This window comes from Wyeomyia smithii, chromosome 3 (genome assembly GCF_029784165.1).
Source record: "Wyeomyia smithii strain HCP4-BCI-WySm-NY-G18 chromosome 3, ASM2978416v1, whole genome shotgun sequence".
NCBI lineage: Eukaryota > Metazoa > Arthropoda > Insecta > Diptera > Culicidae > Wyeomyia > Wyeomyia smithii.
Window position 1 is genome coordinate 148422494 of NC_073696.1, and position 26160 is coordinate 148448653.

Here is a 26160-nt window from a genome sequence, read left to right on the forward strand (position 1 = left end):
GAAAGAATTTTCAGTTACAGTCCAAAAAAATTGATAGATTTAATCAATCCCAAAAAAACTTACAAACGACAATTGTCGTTACAACAACCCTCACATGATGATAAGTCATCAAACCTTACACACGTAAGGGGCCATCCACATACCACGTGGACAGATTTTTAACGATATTGAACCCCCCCTCCTCCCTCTCCGTGGACAACTGCCCATATAAATTCTAAAAAAAATGTATGGACCGTGGACATTAGCCAACCCCCCCCCCCCCCCCAAGCTGTCAACGTGGTATGTGGATGGCCCCTAAGGAATAATCCTAATACTGACCCATTAGAAAACCTGATGGAGAGTGACGTTGTGTGGTACAAGAACCACAACCCTCACAATTATATGCGCTGGATAAAAGCAAATTATTTAAAACGTTTTCAAAAAATACATTCCAGATCACGATTGGAAGCGTGCCGGTGGTAGCTCATAGAGGACAGTTAAAGGTGCGTGAAAGAGATGGAGGAGGGCCAAGATTGGTCTCATTCAGACGTCCACACGAAGAAGCGAGAGATTTGGAGACATTTAATGGTGAAGAGGATGAGGAGATCTGCGGGGGCTTCCTTGATATCGAATTACCCAGGAGGGATAGGAAGAGTAAATGGCCGGTTGTTTCGGAATCGGAGCTCCGGCGTTCGAAAAGACCAAGACTAGTGAAAAAGAAAGATAAAGATTATGTTTATTCTTAAGAATAAGTAGCTCAACTTAAATAATAATTACATATGCCTATTTTTCGAAGATTAGTTATTAACTAAGTTTAACCTTCTCAAGGGGGAAGAGCTGATGCATACGCCCTAAGCGTGGCATAACACAAGGTAACACACCGAATGGAGCAGTCTAGCTCCCATTAGTTGTTAAACGCAGCAGAGCTGCATTAGTTCTTGTGACACGAACCGAACTACTTGTGCTTTACCAGTGATACTTCACCGCCCTTATTTTATATTTGATTAAAGAGGAATTCTGCTGAGGATATTGGCCTGTTGTTCTGAATCGGAAAACATATAAATTAGGCTTATACCCCGTTCACACTACACCGCATATCAACTGATATCAGGTGATTCGTGCTATCGAGGCCATATCACCATTTATATTACCTGACATCCATACAATCGAGCTGTCAACGGATATCACCTCGGCTACATGCTATCGCGGATATCATGTTCGAGAACCAACAATAACCACATTTTCAGCAGTTGGCAACACGGCCAATATACATTTGACGCAACCCTAAAAATTTCGCAATTCGCGTTGCATGCGAGAAAAAAGGAAGGAATTTTTGCTATTTTCATCCCGCACATTTTAACAATTAAATATAAGAGTTCTCGTTGGTGCGAGCTAACTAGCTGACATCTCTACCTAATCCCATTACTCTTGTTGTCTTGCTTTAGCTTTGACCTGTTTCTGTTTTCTTCTCTTTTCAATTATCAAAGCAAATGTCAAATCATATCAGCTCACTGTAGTGTGAACGCTCGAAGTGATATCCAATATCATCTGGCGATATCAGGTGATATCCGGCGTAGTCTGAACAAGGCATTAGGTAAGTCTGCCTTTTCCTGGAGTTGTGGCTACATTTTACTAAGGCCATAAGCTGCCGTTTCTCACCTCAAAAATAGTGCTTTGTGGTTCGTAATAAATTTAAGAAAAAAAAAATCCAAACACACACATAGGTCAAAAAGGTCCTAAATTAGGTGTGTTGCGTCATAAGCATAATTATCAAAAATTCAGCTTGAAGCAAAAATAATCATTCAAAAGCTAGAGAAGTCATGAATACCAGAACAAAAACAATGCATATGGAAACTATGTAATCGAAAAAATTCAGATTATATCCTTAATCTTTAAATTTTAAATTTTAGTGCAACGTAAGAACTCGCGAATAAATATTAAACGGGACACAAACACTTATGGTTCTTACAATGTAAAAAAATTTTTACCTTTTTTACCGACCGGTTTCGGGTAAGCTGTTACCCATCTACGGGGCGATGTCCAACTCTTTTTTTTTTTTTACATTGTAAGAACCATAAGTGTTTGTGTCCCGTTTAATATTTATATCCTTAATATTTCAGCAGTTGAAAAATGTCGCGTAATAGACAAACAGACTTGTGCTACACCCCTTCATTGAAAAATGTCGCGTAATAGACAAACAGCAACCTTGTGCTACACCCCTTCATGCGGTGCAAAAAAAAACGAACAACTCCCTGGCCAAATTACTACTCTATAGCAAATTTGCACTTTAGTGACGAGTTTGACGTTGAAATTAATCGCTAAGGCTAATGCTATGCTAAATACGAAACGGCGTGATACGCGTCTTTTCAAAGGTGAGAAATAATAATACCTACAATGAGAAAATATATGAAAACGCTGCGCTTCGCGCCGTCTGATCTCAGTACAACATCTTTTTTTTCAACACAAAATCAAAGAGAATTCGATGATCTTTATTTATCGCCGATAAATTTCGCTTTAACTGTCTCGGTAACACACATGAACATGCCTACCTTAACGCCTACCTGGGCGAGTGCTTCCATACGAGCTTTCAGCTGTTCTTCTATGTCTGGCAGTTTTGAAAGTTGTGCCAGTTTTTGCTCCGACAATTCAAGTTTTTCTTGGATTGCCGATATTTTACCGTCTTGCAACTAGAATACAGACATAATAAAAAACTTAGAGTATGTACATAAAAAACTAATACCTTCAGTTGAGCTTCTTTATGACGTAATTCTTGTTCCAACTTTTCATTAAGGTCATGGAGTGAAGTAGATTCACGCTGTGCATTTAAATATCGTTTTTCTAGAGTTGCTATCCGTTCCTCTTGATCTTCTTTCTGAGCAACGTTTTCACGTAAATCTCTTTGCATTTTGACACATGATTCTTGTGATTTTGTCAACTCCTTCTGAACTTTCGAAAAGTTTTCTTCTAGGTCGCTAATTTTACTGTTTAAATCAGATACTCTACGTTGCCACTGTGATAATTCCGCAGTCTGTGAAAATATCAAAATAAAAATGTATATTAATTTAAACTCCCGTGTGCAAATTCAGTATGAAAATTATCACCCCAAAGTAATTGGAACTGATTTATTTTAGGCTGTTGATATTCAAGTTCTGCAAATCAGGTATTGTGCCGTGTCAAATAAATGTTGTGTAAACAAAAAAAAAAAGTTCTGCAAAGCAAAACCTTCACGTCATCCAGGCGGTATTCGAATCCACAATCTCCCTGTAACCGGCATGCTGTTTCATCTCATGAAAGTACTGGGAAACTATACCCATCCAAGTCTAATAATCGTTTCATACATTGCTGTGCTCATTCTATCAACTACCCACACTGCTATACGGGAGTTTTTTTTGCGACTGAGAGAGGGTTTTGTTTGCGATTTAAGTATTTTATAATCATTAGCTAATTATGTTGTATGATTAATTAAAAATAGTAACTGTTTCACACTATAATAGATGTGTAATAGGAATTGTGAAAATTTATTAAAATCATGTCAAATATAGCAAATATATCATATTGTACATTATACATGTTGAGTGTATGAATGTTACGAGTATGATTTGATCGCAATACGGATACGGGGACAATGTGGTATGGGGACAGGTTGATTGTTTTGTATCCGTGTGACGCGGTGATATACCGACAAGTAAATTCGATTTTCATGGTACAAATTAAAATAAAATTTATTAACTATAGACTAAAACGTGTTTCATTACTGACTGGCTCTGACAACTCTGACACAAGCACACGGTGACGTCTTCCAATTGACAAACGTAGCTGCTAACGGAGAGCCCTGGTGGCAATCTTCGTTAGGGTGGCCAGTTGTCTCGAACATCTCCCTCCTAGTACCTTTGGTACTTGGAACCTTTGCGGCAGGCTGGTCCGCGAAGATTGCCGAGGTAGCTGAACTGAGGGTGAACTGTCAACAGCAGACTCGAATGCCGTCGACGCTGATGACAAGGAGGATGTCCCTGTTGCAGGTCTAATAATTGGTGTAGAAGATGATGGAGCAATTAGCGTGGACAGACAGTGTTCAAGATCTTCCGCTTCCGAAAGATCCGAAACTTGGAATGCTGGTACGGACAGGTTCCACTCGCAGAGCTGGTAGCGACTGAGTGACTCAAAAATAGGAACTTTAGAGACCAAATGACTGAAAAAATCACAGAAGGGTTTTATTTATTTATTACTATCATTTTCATCCGAACATAAGGTCTACATGAAATATAAGGTGATGGGGAAAAGCCAAAAATCGGCATAAAAACCCCATATCTTTTAAATGCTTAATTCTAACAACGTACAGAACTCTAACACATACGAGTCATTATTATTATAAACAGTAATACTATTGAAAGAAAAGTCATTAATTCTACACAACAGATAAATCGTAGTCAATTATAGACATAATATTTGAAATTGCTAGAGAAAAATCCATTGCCAATTCGGCTCTTGAAGCAACTTACGTCGAAATACTTTAGCTCTCTCTCCAAATTCAAAGAGATAAAAGTATTCATTGAATATTGCGCTCATCGAATGTAGAGGTGAGTTTTGAAGATACTCAGTTCTTGTTAGTGGACGACGGAGGAAACCGGCTCGAGACGCCTAGCTTGGGCACTTACGTTAAGCTGCTCTAACAAAGAACTGCAATCAATTTCAGATGAAAGAAACTTGGCTGCGAAAACGGCTTTCGAAAACGGCTTTAGAAATCTTTCGTCTTCTCTCCAACGTTGGAATGCCCAGCAATTGACAGCGAGCTTCATATGGAGGTAGATCATGTGGGTTGAGCCATCGTAGATTCCTAAGGGCGTACCAAACAAACTTGCGTTGGATGCTTTCAATTCTGCGAATGCAAATTGCATGATACGGTGACCAAATGACGGCAGAAGACTCCAAGTGTGACCGTACTAACGCAAAATATAGCGATCGAAGGCATAGCGGGTCGTCGAACTCCTGGGCGATTTTAAATAAGAATCCGAGCTGTCGATTCGCTTTATCTATCACAAACTGCTGATGTTGTCGGAAAGTGAGTCGAGATAAACACCAAGATCTTTTACGACTTCTACACGCTCCAACGAATGGCTAGCGATCGTGTAATCAAACGGAAGGCTTCGCGGCTTGATTTATGATGGAATGAGATTGTTATACACTTTTCGATACTAAGGGTCATTCGATTGATATTACACCACGCAGCAAAACGGTCTAGGTGAGACTGTAGAGTGTCGCAATCAGCCAAACTAGTCACTTCGGTGAAGAGTTTAAAGTCATCCGCGTATCCGGTGAAAAGCTGCATCGCATCGTTGAAAAATAAAATAAACAGGGTTGGCCCGAGGTTGCTGTCTTGAGTTACACCGGAGTAGTTGGTAAACTCCCGAGATCTTTATCCCGCCAATTTTTATTTGTAAAGTTCTTTGTTTTAGGTACGACGCCAACCAGCTACAGAGGCGATCAGAAAATCCCAGTTGTTTAAACTTCTTGAGAGCTATATCGTGGTCGATTCGATCAAAAGCAGCCTTTAAATCGGTGTAGATTGCATCTACTTGATTACCTCTGGATATCCCGTCAAAACACAGAGATGTGAACTCCATAAGATTTGTGTCAACTGATCTGCCAGGCATAAATCCATGTTGCTGTGTAGAAATGTATCTGCGACAGTTGAACATGATAGAATCGCTAACTATTATCTCAAGCACTTTAGAGCCAGCACAAAGGGACGTTATCCCTCGATAGTTTTCAACTAACTGCTTCTTACCCTTTGTGAATTCCGGAAACATCATCGATTTTTTCCATTCATGAGGAAACTGAGCTTGCTGCATCGAAAGGTTTAGAATTTTCAAGAAAGGGGTTTTAATCTCCTGCATGCACCTTTTCATGAAAACAGGTGGGACACCATCTGGTCCAGGCGAGAACGAAGATTTCAGTTTTCGGATAGCTTTTAATAACATATCTTCGGAAATTTGGAAAGTGTCCAAATCAACCACATTGGTGGGCACATTATCGAGGCATTTAGGATCAATTTCTGCGTAGTTAGGAGGGTTGAAGACACTAGCAAAATGATCAGCGAACAGTTCACATTTTTCCGCATTAGAAGAAGCCGTCTCGTTTCCTTTGTTAATTGTCACAGGCAACCCATTCTCTTTATGCTTTGATCTTACAAACGACCAAAATTTGGCTGGATGCTGACGTAACTGCTCTTGAAGCCTTCGTACATACTCGGCATACCGTTGACGATTATATCTTCTATAGTTTCCGTTTGCTCTGTTGAACATCGCTTTCGTGGTGGGATTTCGATTCCGAGTGTACTTTCGAAGTGTTGCAGCACGAATTCTCTTCAAGGATCGAAGTTGAGCATTACCCCATATAGGCTTCGGTGGGGGCTTAAAACGCGGAGTAAATCTGTACAAAGCGGCTCGAACAATCGAGTTGAACTGAAATATAGCTTCATCTACATTGTTGCAATCGATGACAGGCTCCCAGTCAACAGTTTAGAAATAATCACTAAGTGCTGAATAATCGGTTTTCTTAAAATTCAATACTGTCGTGTCCACATCTTCTATTAGCGGTGAAGGCGAATTTACATTCACATTAAACACGAGAGCAGGATGATTTACATCCAATCGTACTAAAGGTTCGTCGGCGCTAGCTGGAACTGTGTAGTTTGCCCCCTCATTAACATATACCAGGTCCAAGTACCGTCTGTTAATGTTAGTGACTGGGTTCACTTGCAGTAAGTTGTACCTCGCGGTACCATCAAGGAGTATTTCTTGAATCGTCGTTTCGTTCCGACCACAACGTCTTGAAGTAATGTTCGAAACGTCAGCATACATATAACCGTGACGTAAAGGTTTCCAAGCGATTTTGGGTTGGTTGTAGTCACCAGCTATTATGACGATGTCATTTAAATTTGCAGCATCGCAAATCTTCTCGATACAGTCGATATGTAGTTTCATAAGCTCGGGATCTTTGCTTTCCTCAGGAGGTAGGTAAAAATCACAAGAAGGTTGTATGCAAAGCCACGACCGCAAGGTTGAAGTAGAATACTTTTACAAGAGCGACAACCCGGCTGCTTGCGTGTCAGTCATTTTTTCTAGTAAATAAACGTTGACCGTTCATTGGCAGTATTGTGATTTCTTTTTATCTGATATTTTGAATGAAGTTCATTGAATATTTTTAAATTTTGTGCAAATGAGAAGTTGAAGTGCTGCCGAATTGTAATATGCACATTTAATACGACATCATTAAACGGGAACGGAACAAAGGCTACGGTTATGCAGAACGCGAATACCGGCGCGATGCGATTCGCCTTACCGTAATGAAATGTACAGCTCTTTTTAAGGCGAAGTAGAGCTATACATTTCAACAGATTTCGTCTTGCCGAATCGCATCGCGCTGTATTTGCGTTCTGCATGACCGTAGCCAAACACTAAGCGACGCAAACACGTAATAATAGTCAGAGTATGCATGAAGATGAAGATAATTAACTTTGGATTATAGCGCAAAACGAGAAAATATTAACTCTTCAAATATTCATTTGTGTTCTTCAAATTTCAGTTGTTCAATTTAATATCCGATGAAATGTTTGTTTATTATCTGATGAAGCTCTTATATAGGCCAAATGATGCATTCCCAATTTACTAGGTCCATAACTCTGCCGACCGTGCTTGGGAAAGCGCGGTATAACGACCAATCAGAGGTCGAATTTTGTGTTTTGACAAGGCTTAAGAGTTTTCAATAGTACAATAGTTCGAATGATAAAATTGCAATTTCATGCATTTGGTAGGAATCTTAGAAGATTTTCTAATCTATTGCTGCAAAAACGAAGGAAATCCATCGAAAACTAACCGATTTATTAGCATTTGAAATTTTTCTCACTTTTTTCAGTTTTAGATTTTCATTCAACATCCCTATGTAGCCGAACTTCCTGAGAGAAGTATTCTAATTCAAAATTAAATCTTCATTAATTCATTTGTTGTCCTTATAAGGACAATTGTTCAATTTATCATAGGATGTAGTGTTTACCTTACGTCTCTGTGTTACCTTGATAGTGAGGACTAAGGCGCACGGTCAACACAATGAGAAAGGTGTTTTCACATTGAAAACTAGACACGGCTTTACTGGAGAAAGTGTTGGCGAATGCATCTACCGCTAATACCACCGCTATCATACGAAAGCGCGTCGTTTCATGTGGGGAATATAAACAACGAAAAATGACGCGCGTCTAAGCATAACCCGAACTGTTTCGCCGTGCTGCTCCCATTTACCTTTACATCGGCCTCAGGGAAGTACCGGCTGCATCTGCATCTACCGCTGAGGCTGTCACTATACTGCTATTGGTACCAAAAGCTATTAACTCTTCAAATAAGTGTTTTATTTGTTCTCAAAAGAACAATTGTTAAATTCAAAATCGGATTTACGCAATCGCATCTCTGTAATATTACCGACAATAATATTCTTCTGAACAAAATGATACAACTTTCCCATTAGGCCTCTGCCATAATAGACGCGAAAAGCGACGCGAACCGATTCGCTCGGCTGTAGGTTAATGTACAGCCATCAGTAGAGCTTAACATTAACCTACGGCCGAGCGAATCTGTTCGCGCCGCTTTTCGCGTCTACTATGGCAGAGGCCTTAGAGAAAGTTGCTGGCTGATGTATTCAATTCATGCAAGCCTGCTGCTGATGCTTCCCGCTACCACACTGAAACAGCATTTTAGTGAAGGGAGTGTCGTTGCATCAGCTGACCCTGCTACTATCGATGCTGATATACCCGCTGCAACAGCTACGCTATGCATAGCCATGCCACAGTTGTGGCCGTTATACGCTGGCCCAACTGCTGAGCAGCTGCAACGCTATCCGTAGCCATGCCACAGTTGTAGCCGCCATTGGTATCCGCTGTACCTGCATCTGCTGGCCCTGCTGCTATCGATGGTGAGATCCGCTGAAACTGCTACGCTTATCCGCAGCCATGCCACAGTTGTGGCCGCTATCCGCTATCGATGGTACCCACTGCTCGCTCCCGCTGCTGCTAAGAGAGGACTGCTGTCATCGCTGTTCAGAACTGTTATGAGCGGCTTCGACTAAAACTCTCTTATATAGGGATGAAAACAGGAATGAATTATTTTTCGTACGTGGTGGAATGATATAACTTGGAAAATATGTGTGACTTCATTCTGGCTCAGAGCGATCATTTGATAAGCTCCACCTCTTTTTTCAGTTTCTAAAGTTTTTCCTCAGTTTCGTAGCACGGATGCACAAAAATTATTTCTTGTGAACATTCTATCGAGCCGGACCGATAGCACTCTCATTGAAGCAACAAAATAACATGTTTTGTGTCGTGTTGTGCAGCATGGTCGAAGAAAATGTTCCCGTCCCCGTGTCGCATGTAAGCAGATTATTGCGTTCAGTAGACAGTAGATAGTGTATCCAGCGAATAAACACCGATGGTGCTCTCACACACGCAACGGTTTTAACCCGTATCTTATTGCGGTTTGTAACATCAAGCGATTTCGTTTGCTCGCTGTTGCGTGTTGCATCATGTTGCAACTTGGCAGCTGGGAGACGACGAAATTCTGTTTATGCTGATTGATTGAATCGACTTCATATTAGCTCTGCATAGTCGAACTAACTGTTTTCGGAATGCGTTCTAACAGGGCAATTTATTATTCAATGTCGGTTATGCTGATCGTAGCCTTTGCGCTGCCCCTACAGTGGGGAGTTTACTAAATAAAGTAAAAATTAGACAACTACAACAGAATTTGATTGACACCCCGCACAGAATGTCTGCTTGTGTTGATGCCAGAAAATTATTAACCTTCAATTATTTTTTTATTTGCCTTGAAAAAAGCATGTTGCGGTTCAAAATCGGTTGCTAATTACAACCTTTGAGCTGCCCTTCCAGTGGGGAAATTAAGATACACGGACAACATGCACTGTGGAAGCTATTTTACATTCAGTAAATTCGACGGGTGCGACAGATTTAAATTGCTAGGATGCAACACAGAATGCTTGCTTGCGTTGACAAAAATTATTAACTTTCAATTACTTGTTTATTTGCCTTGAAAAAGGCATTTTGATTTCCGAAATTGGATTTCCTGATGGCAATCTTCATGCTGCCCTAACACGGGGGGAATAATGGCTGTCTGGCGACACACGCTGAGAAAAACCGCGCTGCTCCTGAGACGTGGTGACCATTCACAGGGCTAGTGCTGCTGCTAAGGAAGGACGACTGCTGTTGTCGCTGTCTAGAACTATTATGAGCGGCTCCGGCTGAAACAGGCTCTTATATAGGCCAAATAGCATGTTTTCAATTGCAAGGTATATAATCCTGTCGACCGTGCTTGGGAAGCAAGCATATAACGACCAATCAGAGGTCGAATTTTTCGTTTTGACAAGGCTTGACTATTTTCAATAGTGCAATAGTGTGAATAATAAAATTACAATTATCTTATTTTGGGAAGAATCTTAGAAGATTTTCCAATCTATTGCTGCAAGAACGAAGGAAATCCATCGAATACTAACCGATTTATTAGCATTTGAAATTGGACATATTTTTCACTTTTTTCGGTTTTAGATTTTCATTTCACATCCTTATGTAGCCGAACTTCCTGAGAGAAGTATTCTACTTCAAAACACCCAACAAAAAGCTTTATATTTTGTAGTTGAATGGTGATGAAAGGGCAGCGCAAAATCCAACATCACTCGAAGAGGAATCGAGAGTTTTTTTTACGGCAATAATGACGCCTCCGTCTATCTCGCGAATACTATTTAAACGGTTCCGATTAATTCTGTAAACTTCGTACTGGTTACCGAACAGCTGAGCTGAATTAATTCTGCTATTGAGCCAAGTCTCGACTAACATGATTACATCATAGTCCTGATCGATACATGAGAGGTAAAAGTCTGCTATTTTTGTCTTCAAACCTCTTACATTTTGAAAGTAGAACTTCAAAGAATGTATGGCGCCATCAGAATTTTGCAAGGTACAATCGAGCAACAGTTGACGCTGCTGCCCATTTAAACGGTTTACATCATTGGTAGACAATGCGTTAGCGCTGTGTACAGGACTAGAATCAGAGCAAGAACAAGCTCTACTTGTTATGTACTTGCCTGAGCAAGCAAATTGGGAGACCCCCTCGCATGAACCCAACACAGAAGCGGAACGACTTAGATGGCAGGAACACGCAGCTGCGGCAGTTGAATTGCAATAAACGGCTGTGTTAGGGTGCTCAGGGGCTCCCATTATGCTTTGTAACGTGCGTTCCGTTGACTGTAGATGAGTGAATGGTGTGCTGATGGGAAGTTGACGTACTTCAGTAGCCGAGCTGTGTAACGATTCTGTGCTGCGAATGAAGGTGGATTCAGGATACGAAGTTGCTCTAACATTATTGTACTTGCCTGAGAAAGCAAGTTGGGAAACCCCCTCGCTTAAACTAGACACAGAAACGGAACGACTAAGATGGCCGGAACAATAAGAAGTTGAAGCACGGTTGCAGAGCTTGGCGGAACGTTGATCAAACGGGCGGACTGTGTTTAAAAGCTCAGGGGTTCCCATCATGCTTTGGGACGTGCGTTCCGTTAAAGGTAGAGAGGAATGATGACGATGAGAACTGCTTAGGCCATGAGTGTAGTAGTTACAGGTTGGGGTTTCGGTGTAGATATGATTTTTGACGGCGTTGCACCATCGATCCGTAATATTTTCGTCGGTCCCCAAAAATCACGCGACGACTGTTGATGATCAAACTCCCTGAAGAAAATCCCTTTAGGCCAGGATGATGGATCCAGTGCAGTCTCTTTCAATCTTGTGTCAATTCCAACTTTGAAAAAAATGAATGCAAACTGCTTCAAATCGGCATCTTTACGAACAAGCTTTCTAAAATCAACTGCCAGTTCAGTGCACAGACAACTTTTAACCCATACGATGCAACGCGGGACAAAACACAACACTTATCGTTCTTACTACATTAAACATTTTAAAATTTTTACCTTTAAACTCGACCGGTTTCGGGCGTAATACTGCCCATCTTCAGGAGGAGAGTCCGACTGGTTACACTCCTTTATACGTTGTTCGTATACGTCAGAAAGCAAAGAGATGCTACGGGATTCTCAGCTTTACTATGTTAATTAGGCAGGATGTGATGAGGGGATCGTCTTCGTTCATCAGCGGTTCTGTCGAATTACTGATATGAAGCGATTCCCAAGCATTTAAGTGGGACGTTTTCCTTACGTTTTTTATAAATTTTGCGTTTTACCAGTCTATTTGGTGATCTAAAGTTTCGGTGTGGGCGGCTACAATAGATTCGCAGGACTTTGCATTATCAACGGCATGTTTATGTTCTTTGATTCGCACTTTCACCTTGCGTCGAGTTTGCCCGATATACACCGAGAGGCAATTCTGGCATGGAATCCGGTATATTCCGGAATGCTCATCTGGGGGAACTTTGTCCTTTAAATTGCATAGCAAGTCCCGCAATGTGTTTTCGCTTTTGTGCACGATTTGAACATTTAGTCTTCTTAGTGTATTTTTTATTGGATTGGTTACTTTGGGGTAGAATGGTAAACTTATCCTTTTTATTTCTCTACTTTCGGGCAATAGTGTGGTGATTTGCTGTTTCTCTTGCTTGCATTTGTGTTTCCCTAGAATTTTGTCCACGAATCTTTTGTCGTAGCCATTTATTTCTGCTGCTTTGTATATTTGTTGCTGTTCTTTGGCAAACTCCTCGGCTTCCATTGGCATTGAAAAGTAGAGAAATAAAAAGGATCAGTTTACCATTCTACCCCAAAGTAACCAATCCAATAAAAAATACACTGAGAAGACTTAATGTTCAAATCGTGCACAAAGGCGAAAACACATTGCGGGACTTGCTATGCAATTTAAAGGACAAAGTTCCCCCAGATGAACATTCCGGAATATACCGGATTTCATGCCAGAATTGCCCCTCGGTGTATATCGGGCAAACTCGACGCAAGGTGAAAGTGCGAATCAAAGAACATAAACATGTCGTTGATAATGCAAAGTCCTGCGAATCTAGTGTAGCCGCCCACACCGTAACTTTAGACCACCAAATAGACTAGAAAAACGCGAAAATTATAAAAAACGTAAGGAAAACGTCCCACTTAAATGCTTAGGAATCGCTTCACATTAGTTATTCGACAGAACCGCTGATGAACGAAGACAATCCCCCCATCACATCCTGCCTATTTAACATAGTAAAGCAGAGAGTCCCGTAGCATCTTTGCTTTCTGACGTATACGAACAACGTATAAAGAAGTGTAACCAGTCGGACTCTCCTCCTGAAGATGGGCAGTATTACGCCCGAAACCGGTCGAGTTTAAAGGTAAAAAATTTAAAATGTTTAATGTAGTAAGAACGAAAAGTGTTTTGTTTTGTCCCATGTCGCGTCGTATGTAGTGCTGGGACTATCCGGATTAAAATATCCGGATATCCGACCTCGGATATTCGACAAATATCCAAAATCCGGGTCAACCGGATATCCGGATATTATCCGACAGGATATCCGGATTTTCGGATGGTCGGATATCCGGATATTATATCCGAACATTGTTTAATGAGAAATTATGTAAATAAATACTTACGAGGGTATGGGGGATTGTGGAAAAAGCCTTTTTTTCGCGTTACATTTTATTCAAACGGGCTTAAAAGAAAGAAAAAAAATCCGGATATCCGGATAGTATATCCGGATATCCGACTATTCGATCATCCGTATCCGGATATTCGGGCATCCGAATAGTATTCGTTTACACATCCGTGATCCGAGCTTCGGATAACCGGATCACGAATATATCCGGGTAAAAGTCCCAGCACTAGTCGTATGAGTGATGTTAGTTCTTACGTTGTACGAAAATACCAAATATTGAACTTTTAACCAGCACGGAAATGTCACCTTCAGTAACGTTGCAGGCGATTCGGGATGGATACAGCCAGAATTTCTCGAGTGCTTCTGCAACAGTGGCTACAGTTTTACTTGTCTTTTCTATAGATTTCGTACCACAAGCAAGCTTGGCGGTAGTGCGAGATTTTGGTGTTTCCCTTAATGCTGCATCGCGGGGCTGTTTAACACTAGGCCAAGCAGAACGTGCACGGTTGGGATCAGATATTTCGTTAGTAGTTTTTTCCATTAATGCTCTAGTCAGTGCTTTAGTTTCTTGCAGCTCAGATTTCAATGCCGATAATGAATCAGAAATGTTCTCCGAGACAGCAGTCACGATGTCATGTGCCATAGGAATAGGTGTATCTTTGATTTGTTTTAGATGCTCAATACAATTATCACAGAACCATAATAGATTATGATTACTGTTCATGAGTTCCATATTGGGTCGCTTGAATCCAATGCATTTGAAATGAACAGCTTGGTTGCAAAATTCATTGCACTGCATATATTCAAGTGTTTTGATCGGTTGAGAGCACTGATGGCATTCAGAATTCATCGTGAGTGATCACAGCTAGGTGGCCGAGCTTACGAAAGCTTTCGTCAAATAAAGCCGCTAGCATGCAACAGATGGCGCTGATCTTAAAAAAATTGATAAAGGTGCTTCCTATGTATAGAAGTGTTGCGTAAGGAATTGTGTTTACAAACACTAGCACTTCACACGAAGAACAGATCAACTATTTTTCACTTTAATCACTTAAATGAGCTGTAAACAGCCAAACGGCAAATAGCATGAAAAACTGCGCGGGTTCACTCACAGAACAAGAGAACGCAAATAATTCTGGGTTGTTTATAACGGGTCAAAAACAGAGCGATAAAAAACGCATCCACTAGATTAGATATACACTGAACGAAAAAAAAAGTGTGCAAAGCCACGACCGCAAGGTTGAAGTAGAATACTTTCACAAGAGAGATAACCCGGCTGCTTGCGTGTCAGTCATTTTTCCTAGTAAATAAATGTTGACCGCTCATTGGCAGTATTGAAAATTCTGTGCAAATGAAGTTGAAGTACTACTCAATTTCAGTTTGCACATATAAATACGACCTCGCTGAACAGGAAAAGAACAAACTTTTTGCGGCGCAAACAAGTGTCAACAGTAAGAGTATATGTACATGTGAATTCAATTCATTTGTTTGGTTGTCCTAAAAAGGACAGTTTGTTGTTGAATTTAAAACCGGATATAACGCTGATTGCATCTCTGTGTTACGCCGATAGCGGGAGTTATGGTGAACTTGCTTATGACTAGCTCTACTTACGGCTGTACATTAACCTACGGCCGGGCGAATCAGTTCGCGCCGCTTTTCGCGTTTAGCCTGGCGGAGGCCTAATGCGCACGGCCAACACAATAGAAAGGTGTTAGACACGGCTTTACTGGAGTAAGTGTTGGCAAATGCATCCAACGCTAATACCACCGCTATCGTACGAAAGCGCGCCGTTTCATGTGGGGAATAATATCAACAACGAAAAATGACGCGCGTCTAAGCACACCCGAACTGTTTCGCCGTGCCGCTTCCATTTACTTACTTATAACATCGGCCTCAGGGAAGTACCGGCTGCGCCTACCGCTGAGGCTGTTATCATACTGCAGCTGGTATCCAAAGCTATTAACTCTTCAAATTAAGTGTTTCATTTGTCCTCAAAAGAACGATTGTTCAATTCTATATCAGATATAATGCAATCGCATCTCTGTAATATTACCGACAGTAATATTCTTCTGAACAAAATGATCCAACTTTTCCATTAAAGGAAGTGCCGGCTGATGTACGGCAAAAATCTCGCCCGATCGCTCGCGTAGGCGTTCAGCCTGACAGAGGCCTGAGACGTGTTGACCAACCACAGGGCAAGTGATTTGTTTAATTTAAAGGCAGCCACAGGCGCAACCCGCTGCCATCCTCTGTTACTGCTGAGTACTGATATTTGCTGCTACTGCTGTCAACGTTGTGGACGGTCCATCCAGCTCACTTTCCGACTAATGAATGTAGCTCGTTTTCCCAGAAACATTTTCTAATGTTCTTTAGACGAATTATTCCACAATTCGCATTTTGTTTTTGTATCCAGCGAATAAACACCGATGATGCTCTCACACAACGATTTTACCCCTAACCGTATTGCGGCTTGTAACATCAAGCGATTTCGTTTGCTCGCTGTTGCGTGTTGCATCATATTGCAACTTGGCAGCGAAATTCTGTTCATGCTGATTGATTGAATCGACTTCATATTAGCTCTGCATAGTCGAACTAACTGCTTTTGTGAATGCGTTCTAACAGGGCTGTTTGTTATTCAAAATCGGTTATGCTGATCACAGCCTTTGCGCTGCCCCAACAGTGAGGGGTTAGCTCAATAAAGTAAAAATTAGACAACTACAACAGAATTTGATTGCATTAACCTTCAATTATTTGTTTATTTGCCTTGAAAAAGGCATTTTGCTGTTCAAAATCGGTTGCTGATCACAACCTTTGAGCTGCCCTAACAGTGGGGGAATTGAGACACTGAGACAACATGCCCTGTGGAAGCTATTTCACATTCAGTGAATTAGACGGGCGCGACAGATTTAAATTGCTAGGATCCAACACAGAATGCTTGCTTGCGTTGTCAAAAATTATTAACTTTCAATGACTTGTTTATTTGCCTTGAAAAAGGCATTTTGATGTTCAAAATTGGATTTCCTGATGGCAATCTTCATGCTGCCCCAACACGGGGGGAATAATGGCAGTCTGGCGACACACGCTGAGAACAACTGCGCTGCTCCTGAGACGTTGTGACCAACCACAGGGCTAGTGCTGTTGCTAAGGAAGGACGACTGCTGTTGTCGCTGTCTATAACTATTATGAGCGGCTTCGGCTGAAACAGGCCCTTATATAGGCCAAATAGCATGTTTTCAATTGCAAGATATATGATTCTGTCGACCGTGCTTGGGAAGCAATCATATAACGATCAATCAGAGGTAGAATTTTTCGTTTCGACAAGGCTTGAATATTTTCAATAGTACAATAGTGTGAATAAAAAAATTATAATTATCTTCTTTTGGGAAGAATCTTAGAAGATTTTCCAATCTATTCCTGCAAGAACGAAGGAAATCCATCGAATACTAACCGATTTATTAGCATTTGAACTTGGACATATTTTTCACATTTTTTGGTTTTAGATTTTCATTTCACATCCCTATGTAGCCCAACTTCCAGAGAGAAGTATTCTACTTCAAAAAAACCAAAAGGAACCGAAGAGAGACCAAAAAGTTACCATAAAGAAAATTTATAAAGAGGAAATTCAGAATAAGAAGCAAACAAAAATCTATTGATTTGTGAAAAAGGCCTGTAAATTTTAAGATATAAAATGATTGTATTAGAAAGGCAATACAACATTCGTTGTTTTGCTTTCGTCTCGATTAGACGCAAATTGTTTATCTCCGTTTGATTCGCAAAATAACAATACACGAGTTATCGTACGGGTTTTTTTTTGTCGATTAGTTCTTGTGCTGTGCGATAACAATAGCCTGCAGTATATCGGCAGAAACATCTTCTGCACACTGGTAGAGGCAGGCTACCCCGCCAGTGATTCGATACGCAGCTGATATATCAGCAAGAATAATTCTCCCGCAACGCTGTTACCCCGCTAGCAGCACGGACCACCATACGATCGAGCGAGTGGAAGTCAACTACAAGTGGCATCTACAAGGTCGCGTGTAAGATACGGCCACTGTGTCACAACACGAAGCTGGATCGTCATTGTTTGTTCTGCGGAGACACTCTTCCAGATTGATCCTACTAGCAGCCGTGAGGTCGTGACTTAGACGTTCGGTGAAGTATTCACTTTAGAATTTTTATTATTATTATTATTTTATTACTATGTTATAATATTATTATTTATATTATTATTGATATTATTATTATTATTGTTATTATTATTATGACTATAATTATTATTATTATTATTACCTTTGTTATTAGTATTACTGTCTTTTTTTTTTATTTGATCCATTGTAGATTGAAAAATTGTTTTTAAAATTTAATATCAACTACTTGATCCCCCCACACACACATTCGAATATTTATCATTTGTGCGTAACGCTCCCGCAAAATGGAAGGCATGCAGGTGCAACTTTTCCTGGATGTGGAAACAAACGGGGAAGAAATTGAAATTTCTCCCATCAGCTCACCCCTACCTTCCCCTGAGCCCTCCCCTTTGCCAAGTCCTGTACCAAGAGTACCGGAAGTACGGGTAAAAGCTAGTGCTGGGACTATCCGGATTAAAATATCCGGATATCCGACCTCGGATATCGGACAAATATCCAAAATCCGGATCAATCGGATATCCGGATATTATCCGACAGGATATCCGGATTTTCGGATAGGCGAATATCCGGATATCCGGATATTGTATCCGAACATAGTTTAATGAGAATTATGTAAATAAATACTTACGAGGGGATGGGGGATTGTGGAAAAAGCCATTTTTCGCGTTACATTTCATTCGAACGGGCCTAAAAGCTAGAAAAAAAAAATCCGGATATCCGGATAGTAAATCCGGATATCCGGATAGTAAATCCGGATATCCGACTATTCGATTATCCGTATCCGGATATCCGGACATCCGAATAGTATTCGTTTACACATCCGTGATCCGAGCTTCGGATAACCGGATCACGAATATATCCGGTTAAAAGTCCCAGCACTAGTAAAAGCTTACCCAGATGCCGCTGGCGGTCCCTACGTTGTTTTTTCCGGCCCATAAAGAAGCCATTGAATATTATTCAAATTGGCAAGGACCTGGCAAAACATTTTTCGGCCGTAACCGAGATTACGAAGGTGAGGCCGAACAAACTGCGATTTTGTCGTGAGTAACTTGAAGCAAGCAAACGCAATTGTCAGCTACGAGCTCTTCACGAGAGAGTATCGCGTGTAAATCCCTGCCAAGGATGTAGAAATCGACGGTGTGGTTACCGACGGGAATCTCACTGTCGATGACATTTTGCGTCATGGGGTTGGCTGTTTTAAGAACCCCTTAATGCAAAGTGTAAAGATACTGGATTGCAAGCAATTGCATTCAGTATCCATCGAAGAAGGGAAGAAGAAATTCTTCCCTTCGGATTCCTTCCGAGTAACATTCGCCGGATTCGAGCTGCCGAACTACGTCCGCTTGGACAGGGTTCGTCTACCTGTACGCCTGTTCGTACCGCGGGTCATGCATTGCCAAAACTGTAAGCAGTTAGATCACACAGCCACCTACTGCTGCAACAAGGCACGCTGCAGCAAGTGCGGAGGCAATCATGCTGAGACCGCTTGCAGTGGGGATACTGAAAAGTGTCTTTATTGCGAGGGAACTCGGCATGACCTTCCGGCATGTCCCGCGTACAAACAGCGCGAGAAATAAATTAAGCGTTCCCCTCAGGAACGATCAAAGCGCTCTTTTGCAGAAATGCTTAAGAGGGCTGAGCCACCCTCGACAGGAAACATCTTTTCCTTCTTGCCAACTGATGAGGGTACATCTGACGATCCCGTCGAAGGGTGTTCCTATGCCTTGCCAGAGGGATCTAGGAAGAGGAGAATGCTCAACTCTCCTAATCTTTCTCGCAAAGGTCGTAAGATAACCCCTAGTGGAATTATCAATAAGACAACACAAAAAGGAAGCAGTGAAGGAAAACCGAAGCAAGTACCCCCCGGTTTTAATTCCAAATCAAACCAGGAGTACCCACCGATTCCTGGGGCACCAAAAACCCCTCGTGCACCCATTTCTCGATCAGAAGACATAAAAGAAACAGGGTTCATAAAATTCTCTGATATTGTGGACTGGATATTTAAAACATTCAACATACCAGATCCCCTTCAAAACATTCTTCATGCCTTCTCCCTACAGTGAAAACCTTTTTGAAGCAACTCACAGCCACTTGGCCCCTCATTTCAGCTATCATATCTTTCGATGACTAATACGTCGAAAGAGGTTAGGAATTTTGTCACTGTGTTACAGTGGAACTGCAGAAGTATCATCCCCAAATTCGATTTATTTTCACATTTGATAAACATATACAATTGTGATGCGTTCGCGCTCTGTGAAACTTTTCTCAATTCAAATGACCAACTCAATTTCCACGATTTCAACATCATTCGTCGAGATCGAGACTCACACGGTGGAGGGGTACTTTTAGGGATCAAAAAGTGCTATTCTTTTTTCAGAATCGACCTCCCCTCGATCTCGAATATTGAAGTTGTAGCCATTCAAACGAATATGAATGGAAAAGACATTTGCCATGTTTCGTTATATATTCCCCCATCCGCGCGGATTGAACAGAAGCAACTCCTTGATATGGCAGAATTGCTTCCTGCACCTTTTTTGATTTTGGGAGATTTTAACTCTCACAACAACTCTTACGACAACCGATCTTCTATAATCTGTAACTTGATCGACGACTTCAATATGACACTTTTGAATACTGGGGAAGCGACACGTGTACCTAATCCTCCAGCACGTGAAAGCGTGCTTGACCTACCCCTCTGCTCGACATCACTAGCGTTAGATTGCCAGTGGAAAGTAATCGATGATCCCCACGGTAGTGATCACCTTCCAATCGTTATATCAATTGCTAATGGTTCAACTCCCCCGAACCCAATCAATATTTCCTACGACCTTACACGTAATATTGATTGGAAGCGTTATGAGTCTATTATAGCAGAATCCATCGAGACTCACGAGGAACTTCCTCCGGAGGAAGAATACGCGTTCTTAGCTGGCTTGATAATCGACGCCGCGACTCAAGCTCAGAGGAAACCGATACCTGGGGTAACGATTAGACAGGGCCCTCCCAACAAATGGTGGGACAAAGAGTGCTCTGAGCTGTACGCGCGAAGGTCCGCGGCGTATAAGGACTACCGGGAGTACGGCACAGTCAACCTACTTCGGAAGTACGACGCACTGGGCTTAGTAAAGGCAAAAAAACGCGGGTACTGACGGCGGTTTGTAAACGCGTTGTCGAGGGAAACAGCGATGAGCACTCGCCGGGGCAAAGGAACGAACGATTGCCTAGCGTTGCTTTCTACTGAAATTCAACTCGCCTTTGCTCGGAAAGAGCAAATGGCTTCTGCATTCTTGGATATTAAGGGGACTTTGACTCTGTCTCTGTTGAATTTTTAACCGATAAACTTCATTCGCAGGGACTTTCACCAAATTTGAATAATTTTTTGCTCAATTTGTTGTCAGAAAAGCATATGTATTTCTCGCATGGTGATTCGACAACTTCCCGAATTAGTTACATGGGTCTTCCCCAGGGCTCATGTTTAAGCCCTCTTATATAATTTTTAAGTCAATGACATCGATGAATGTCTCGCAAATTCATGCACGCTAAAGCAACCTGCAGACGATAGCGTTGTATCCATTACTGGCAGCGGGGCTAACGATCTGCAAGGACCATTGCAAGATACCTTAGACAATTTGTCTGAATGGGCTCTTAGGCTGGGTATCGATATCTCCCCGGAGTAAACTGAGTTGATCGTTTTTTCTAGGAAGCATAACCCAGCTCACCTGGAGCTCCTACTAATGGGTGAAACGATCACTCAGGTTTTAGTCGCTAAATATCTCGGGGTCTGGTTCGACTCTAAATGTACCTGGGCTTGTCATATTAGGTATCTGACACGAAAATGTCAACAGAGGATTAATTTTCTTCGTACGATTACCGGAACCTGGTGGGGTGCTCACCCAGGAGACCTTCTAAGGTTATACCAAACAACAATACTGTCAGTTCTTGAATACGGTTGTTTCTGCTTTCGCTCCGCTGCGAACACGCATATTTTGAAACTAGAAAGAATACAATATCGTTGTTTGCGTATAGCCTTGGGTTGCATGCAGTCGACCCATACGATGAGTCTTGAAGTGCTAGCGGGTATTCTTCTGTTGAAACATCGGTTTTGGAATCTTTCTTACCGGTTGCTAATTCAATGTACGGTCATGAACACATTAGTAATTGAAAATTTCGAGAGGTTGGTCGACCTTCAATCTCAATCTAGATTTATGACTTTATATTTTGACTACATGGCTCAACATATTAACCCTTCTTCATACGTTCCCTTCAATGTCGCACCTTTAGATACTTCTAACAATGCTTTATTCTTCGACACCACCATGAAAGAAGACATTATTGGTATCCCGGATCAATTGCGTCTACAAGAGATCCCTAAGATTTTTTCAAATAAGTTTAAACATGTGAGTTGTGATAAAATGTTTTATACTGACGGATCGAATTTAGATGAGTCCACTGGCTTCGGTGTTTTCCACGAAAATTTTACCGCCTCCTACAAACTCGATGCTCCTGCTTCCGTGTACGTCGCAGAACTTGCTGCTATTCAGTACTCTCTTGAGGTCATCGAAACCCTGCCCATAGACCACTACTTCACCTTCACAGATAGTCTCAGTGCCATTGAGGCTCTGCGATCGAAGAAGTCGGTAAAGCACTCCCCGTATTTCCTGGGAAAAATACGGCGGTTTTTAAGTGCTTTAACAGATAAAAATTATCAGGTTACCTTAGCGTGGGTACCTTCTCATTGTTCCATTCCGGGCAATGAGAAGGCTGACTCTTTAGCTAAGGTGGGTGCGATTGACGGCAATATTTATGATAGACCAATTGCATCCGATGAATTTAATAGTATTTTGCGTCAGAGAACACTCCATAGTTGGCAATTATCATGGAATTCAGATGAACTGGGACGGTGGCTACATTCCATTTTTCCTAAGGTATCGACGAAAGCATGGTTCAAGGGGTTGGATGTAGGTCGGGACTTCATTCGCGTGATGTCCAGACTTATGTCCAATAACTACACGTTAAACATGCACCTCTTTCGTATAGGGCTTGTAGACAGTAATCACTGCGTTTGTGGCAATGGCTACCAAGACATCGAGCATGTTGTTTGGTCGTGTGCCGAATTCTGTGATGTTAGGTCCGAGCTCATTGATTCCCTCCGGGCCCGAGGAAAACAACCGAACGTTCCCGTTAGAGACATTCTGGGAAGCGGTGATCTCCAGTACATGACACAACTGTACTGTTATTTGAAAAATGCTGACATTAAAATTTAGAATTCTTTTGTCTATTTGTTAGAATACCCGTATACGACGCTGGAGACACGAACACGAAGAGCTTACATCTATGTTTGAAAAACAAAAAGAACACCAGTTGAAACACAAATAGATATATCTTAATTAGTTTTAAGCAAGAATTGTATCTCCCCTCCTCTCACCTTTAATCCCCACTAGCTCGTAGTCGGCCGCGAGAAATAAAAAAAGTGCCTCCCTCCTTTTCCTGCTAATCTAGAATTAATAAAAAGTGTACTTGGCTCAGTTAAACATAAAATTGTATCGTGCCGTGTCAAATAAACCATATTAAATCAAAGGCAATACAAACGTCTAATAGGGTGACCTTTCAAAATCATTTTTCGATTTCTTGTTTTGCCTTTCTCCTAGAAAATCACCAGAAATCACTGAAAAAACTAAAGGTATGAAAGTGCTCCAGAGGGCCGAATGTCGTATATCATTCGACTTAGTTCGACTAACTGAGCATTTTCTGTATGTGTCTGTATGTGTATGTGTGTGTATGTGCAACTTTTTTTTCTCACTCACTTTTCTTAGAGATGGCTGGACCGATTTCCGTGAAATTAATTGCAAATGAAAGTCTAGCTGCGCCATAGGTTGCTATTGAATTTCATTGTAATCGGATTTTTGGTTTAGAGGTTATGTATCAAAATGTAAAAATCACGAAACATCAATATCTCAGAAACTGCACAACCGATTTTAACAAAACTGATGTCAAATGGACTGACTATTTTCAGAACTCTCAACTTATAAATTTCATAAAGATTGAACATATGGTTCGAAAGTTATGTACAGAAATGTTTTCTACAGGCTGGTTAAACGCACTCACTTTTCTCGTAGATGGCTGGACCGATTTTCACAAAATTAGTCTAGAATGAAAGGCCTAGTTATCCCATAGGTTGCTATTGAATTTCATTGTAATTGGTTACTAACTTTGTTTGTTATTTATAAAAATGTCAAATCAGGTTATAGAAGTAAAGCATATACCAAAGACTGCTTAAACTCACTTACTTTTCTCAAAAATGGCTAGACCGATTTTCGCGAAATTAGCTGAAAATGATAGATCTAGTGGCCTCATAACACCCTATTGAACTTCATTGTAATCGGATTTTTAGTTTAGGCACCGTGTATCAAAATGTGAAAATCACGAAATTTCATTATCACAGAAACTGAACAACCAATTTAAACAAAACTGGTGACAAATGAACGGCTTGTCTTGAATATCCTTAACTAATGATTAAACATGTGGTTTAAAATTTTGTATAAAAGATATGTATAAAAGAAGGAAATCACGTTTTGAAAAGAAACATATTCCAAAGACTGCTTAAGCTCACTCAATTTTTTTAGAATGGTTGGACCGATTTTCACTAAATTAGTCTCAAATATAAGATTAAGTGGCGAAATAAAATCCTATTTAATTACACTGTTATCGGACTTTATATATTATACATATTTTTGTATTTTTTTTAAACGGGAGTGTTGTATAATTCTATTTGAACAAATAATAAATTCGAATGAGAAAGGCTGGGTCTCATCATTAGGTGGATTAATTTTGGTTTTTCCTGGTTTTCCCGAAAATATTTCTCAAATTTTCCCGATGTTTTATTATTGAAAATAAGGAAAAAACCAAAATTAATCCACCTAGCGGTCAGACCAAGCCATTCTCATTCAAACTTATTATTGGTAAAATTGATTTACATGAACGCTTCAATCCAATAAATGTATATTCACTCTTTGGATTTTAAAATATTGATGTTGTAATTGAAGTATAAAATTTGAAATTTTACGCAATGTTAGTGCCCAAGAAATAGCGAAATAAAAGAAATGACTCTTAATTTCAAAAAATTTAATCACCAGCAATACCAGAACGTATAAATAGTACGATACCACATTTAAATTATGTTGAGGCCACATATATTGATCAAAGCAGGTATAGTTTTCAATAGTCTCTGAATTTCTTTTCTTTCCATAACATTTAAACCACATATCAAATTGTTATGAAGTTTGTTATTTGTAAGTTTTAGAGATGACTCGTTCGTATGACACTAGTTATGTTCAAATAAGTCGTGTAATATTTGAGATAATAGACTTTCGTTGTCTTAACAATTTATTACATAACCGTTGCTTGAGTTCGATTATAATCAAATGAAAAGGGAACGTATAGGGCAGCCAAACTTTGAAAGCACGTGTTCAATCATAATTCATCAGTTAACCCTTAACTAGCTCGTTCATCTGATATCAACATTGTTTAAATCGGTTGTGTAGTTTCTAAGATAATGAAGTTTCGTGATTTTCACATTTCGGTACATTACAGACGAAGTTACAGTCCGATTACAGCAAAATTCAATAGGGTGTTATGAGGCATCTAGATCTTCCATTTGACACTAATTTGGTGGAAATTGGTTCAACCATCTCTGAGAAAAGTGAGTGAGTTTATGTAGTCTTTGGAATATGTTTCTTTTCATAGCAGGATTTCACATTTTTAAACATAACAGACAAAGTAATAATCCGTTTGCAAAACAAATCAATAGGGTCTTATGAGGCAACAAGACCATTCATATGACACTGATTTTATGAAAATCGGTCCAGCCATCTCTGAGAAACATGAGTGACATTAAATAGTCTCCAGAACACGTTTCTTTCCATAACTTTTGAACCACAAGTTCATGTTCATAAAATTCAAAAGTTAAGGGTTTCATCATTTGAAATTATTTTGTTCAAATCGGTTGTGTAGTTTCTGAGATATTGATGTTTCGTGACTTTGCATTTTGATACATAACCTCTCAATTAGAAATACGATTACAATAAAATTCAATATGGTCTTATGGGGTAACTAGACCTTTCATTTGCAATTAATTTCATTGAAATCGGTTCAGCCATCTCTGAGAAAATCACACACACACACACACACACACACACACACATACAGAAAATGCTCAGCTCGTCGAACTGAGTCGAGTGATATACGACATTCGGCCCTTCTGAGCACTTTTATACCTTTAGTTTTTGCAGAGGAGCTGTCAGCACGGCTAATTGACAACACGTGTCCCGAAACTTCTCCGTAAAGTTATTGATTTATAAGTGTTTATTGAAGCCAAACCTATTAAAAAGTATGAAGATGTGCTCTGTGAC

The 26160-nt window shown here is 40.5% G+C and overlaps 1 protein-coding gene across 5 annotated transcripts in view; it reads right to left on the reverse strand.

Moving 5' to 3' along the window:
* Nucleotides 1-26160, reverse strand: part of LOC129732463 (liprin-alpha-1) — a 1274109-nt gene that overhangs the window by 542376 nt on the left and 705573 nt on the right. For 3 of the 5 annotated variants that reach the window (XM_055693364.1, XM_055693365.1, XM_055693362.1), the window contains 2 exons: nucleotides 2720-3007; nucleotides 2529-2666 (listed from right to left, as the gene is read on the reverse strand). The exons of 1 other annotated variant lie outside the window; for it this stretch is intronic. In XM_055693364.1, coding sequence (XP_055549339.1) covers nucleotides 2529-2666; nucleotides 2720-3007 — 426 coding nt within the window. The remainder of the gene's footprint in view (nucleotides 1-2528; nucleotides 2667-2719; nucleotides 3008-26160) is intronic. One more of the 5 variants, XM_055693363.1, reaches the window with a different exon arrangement.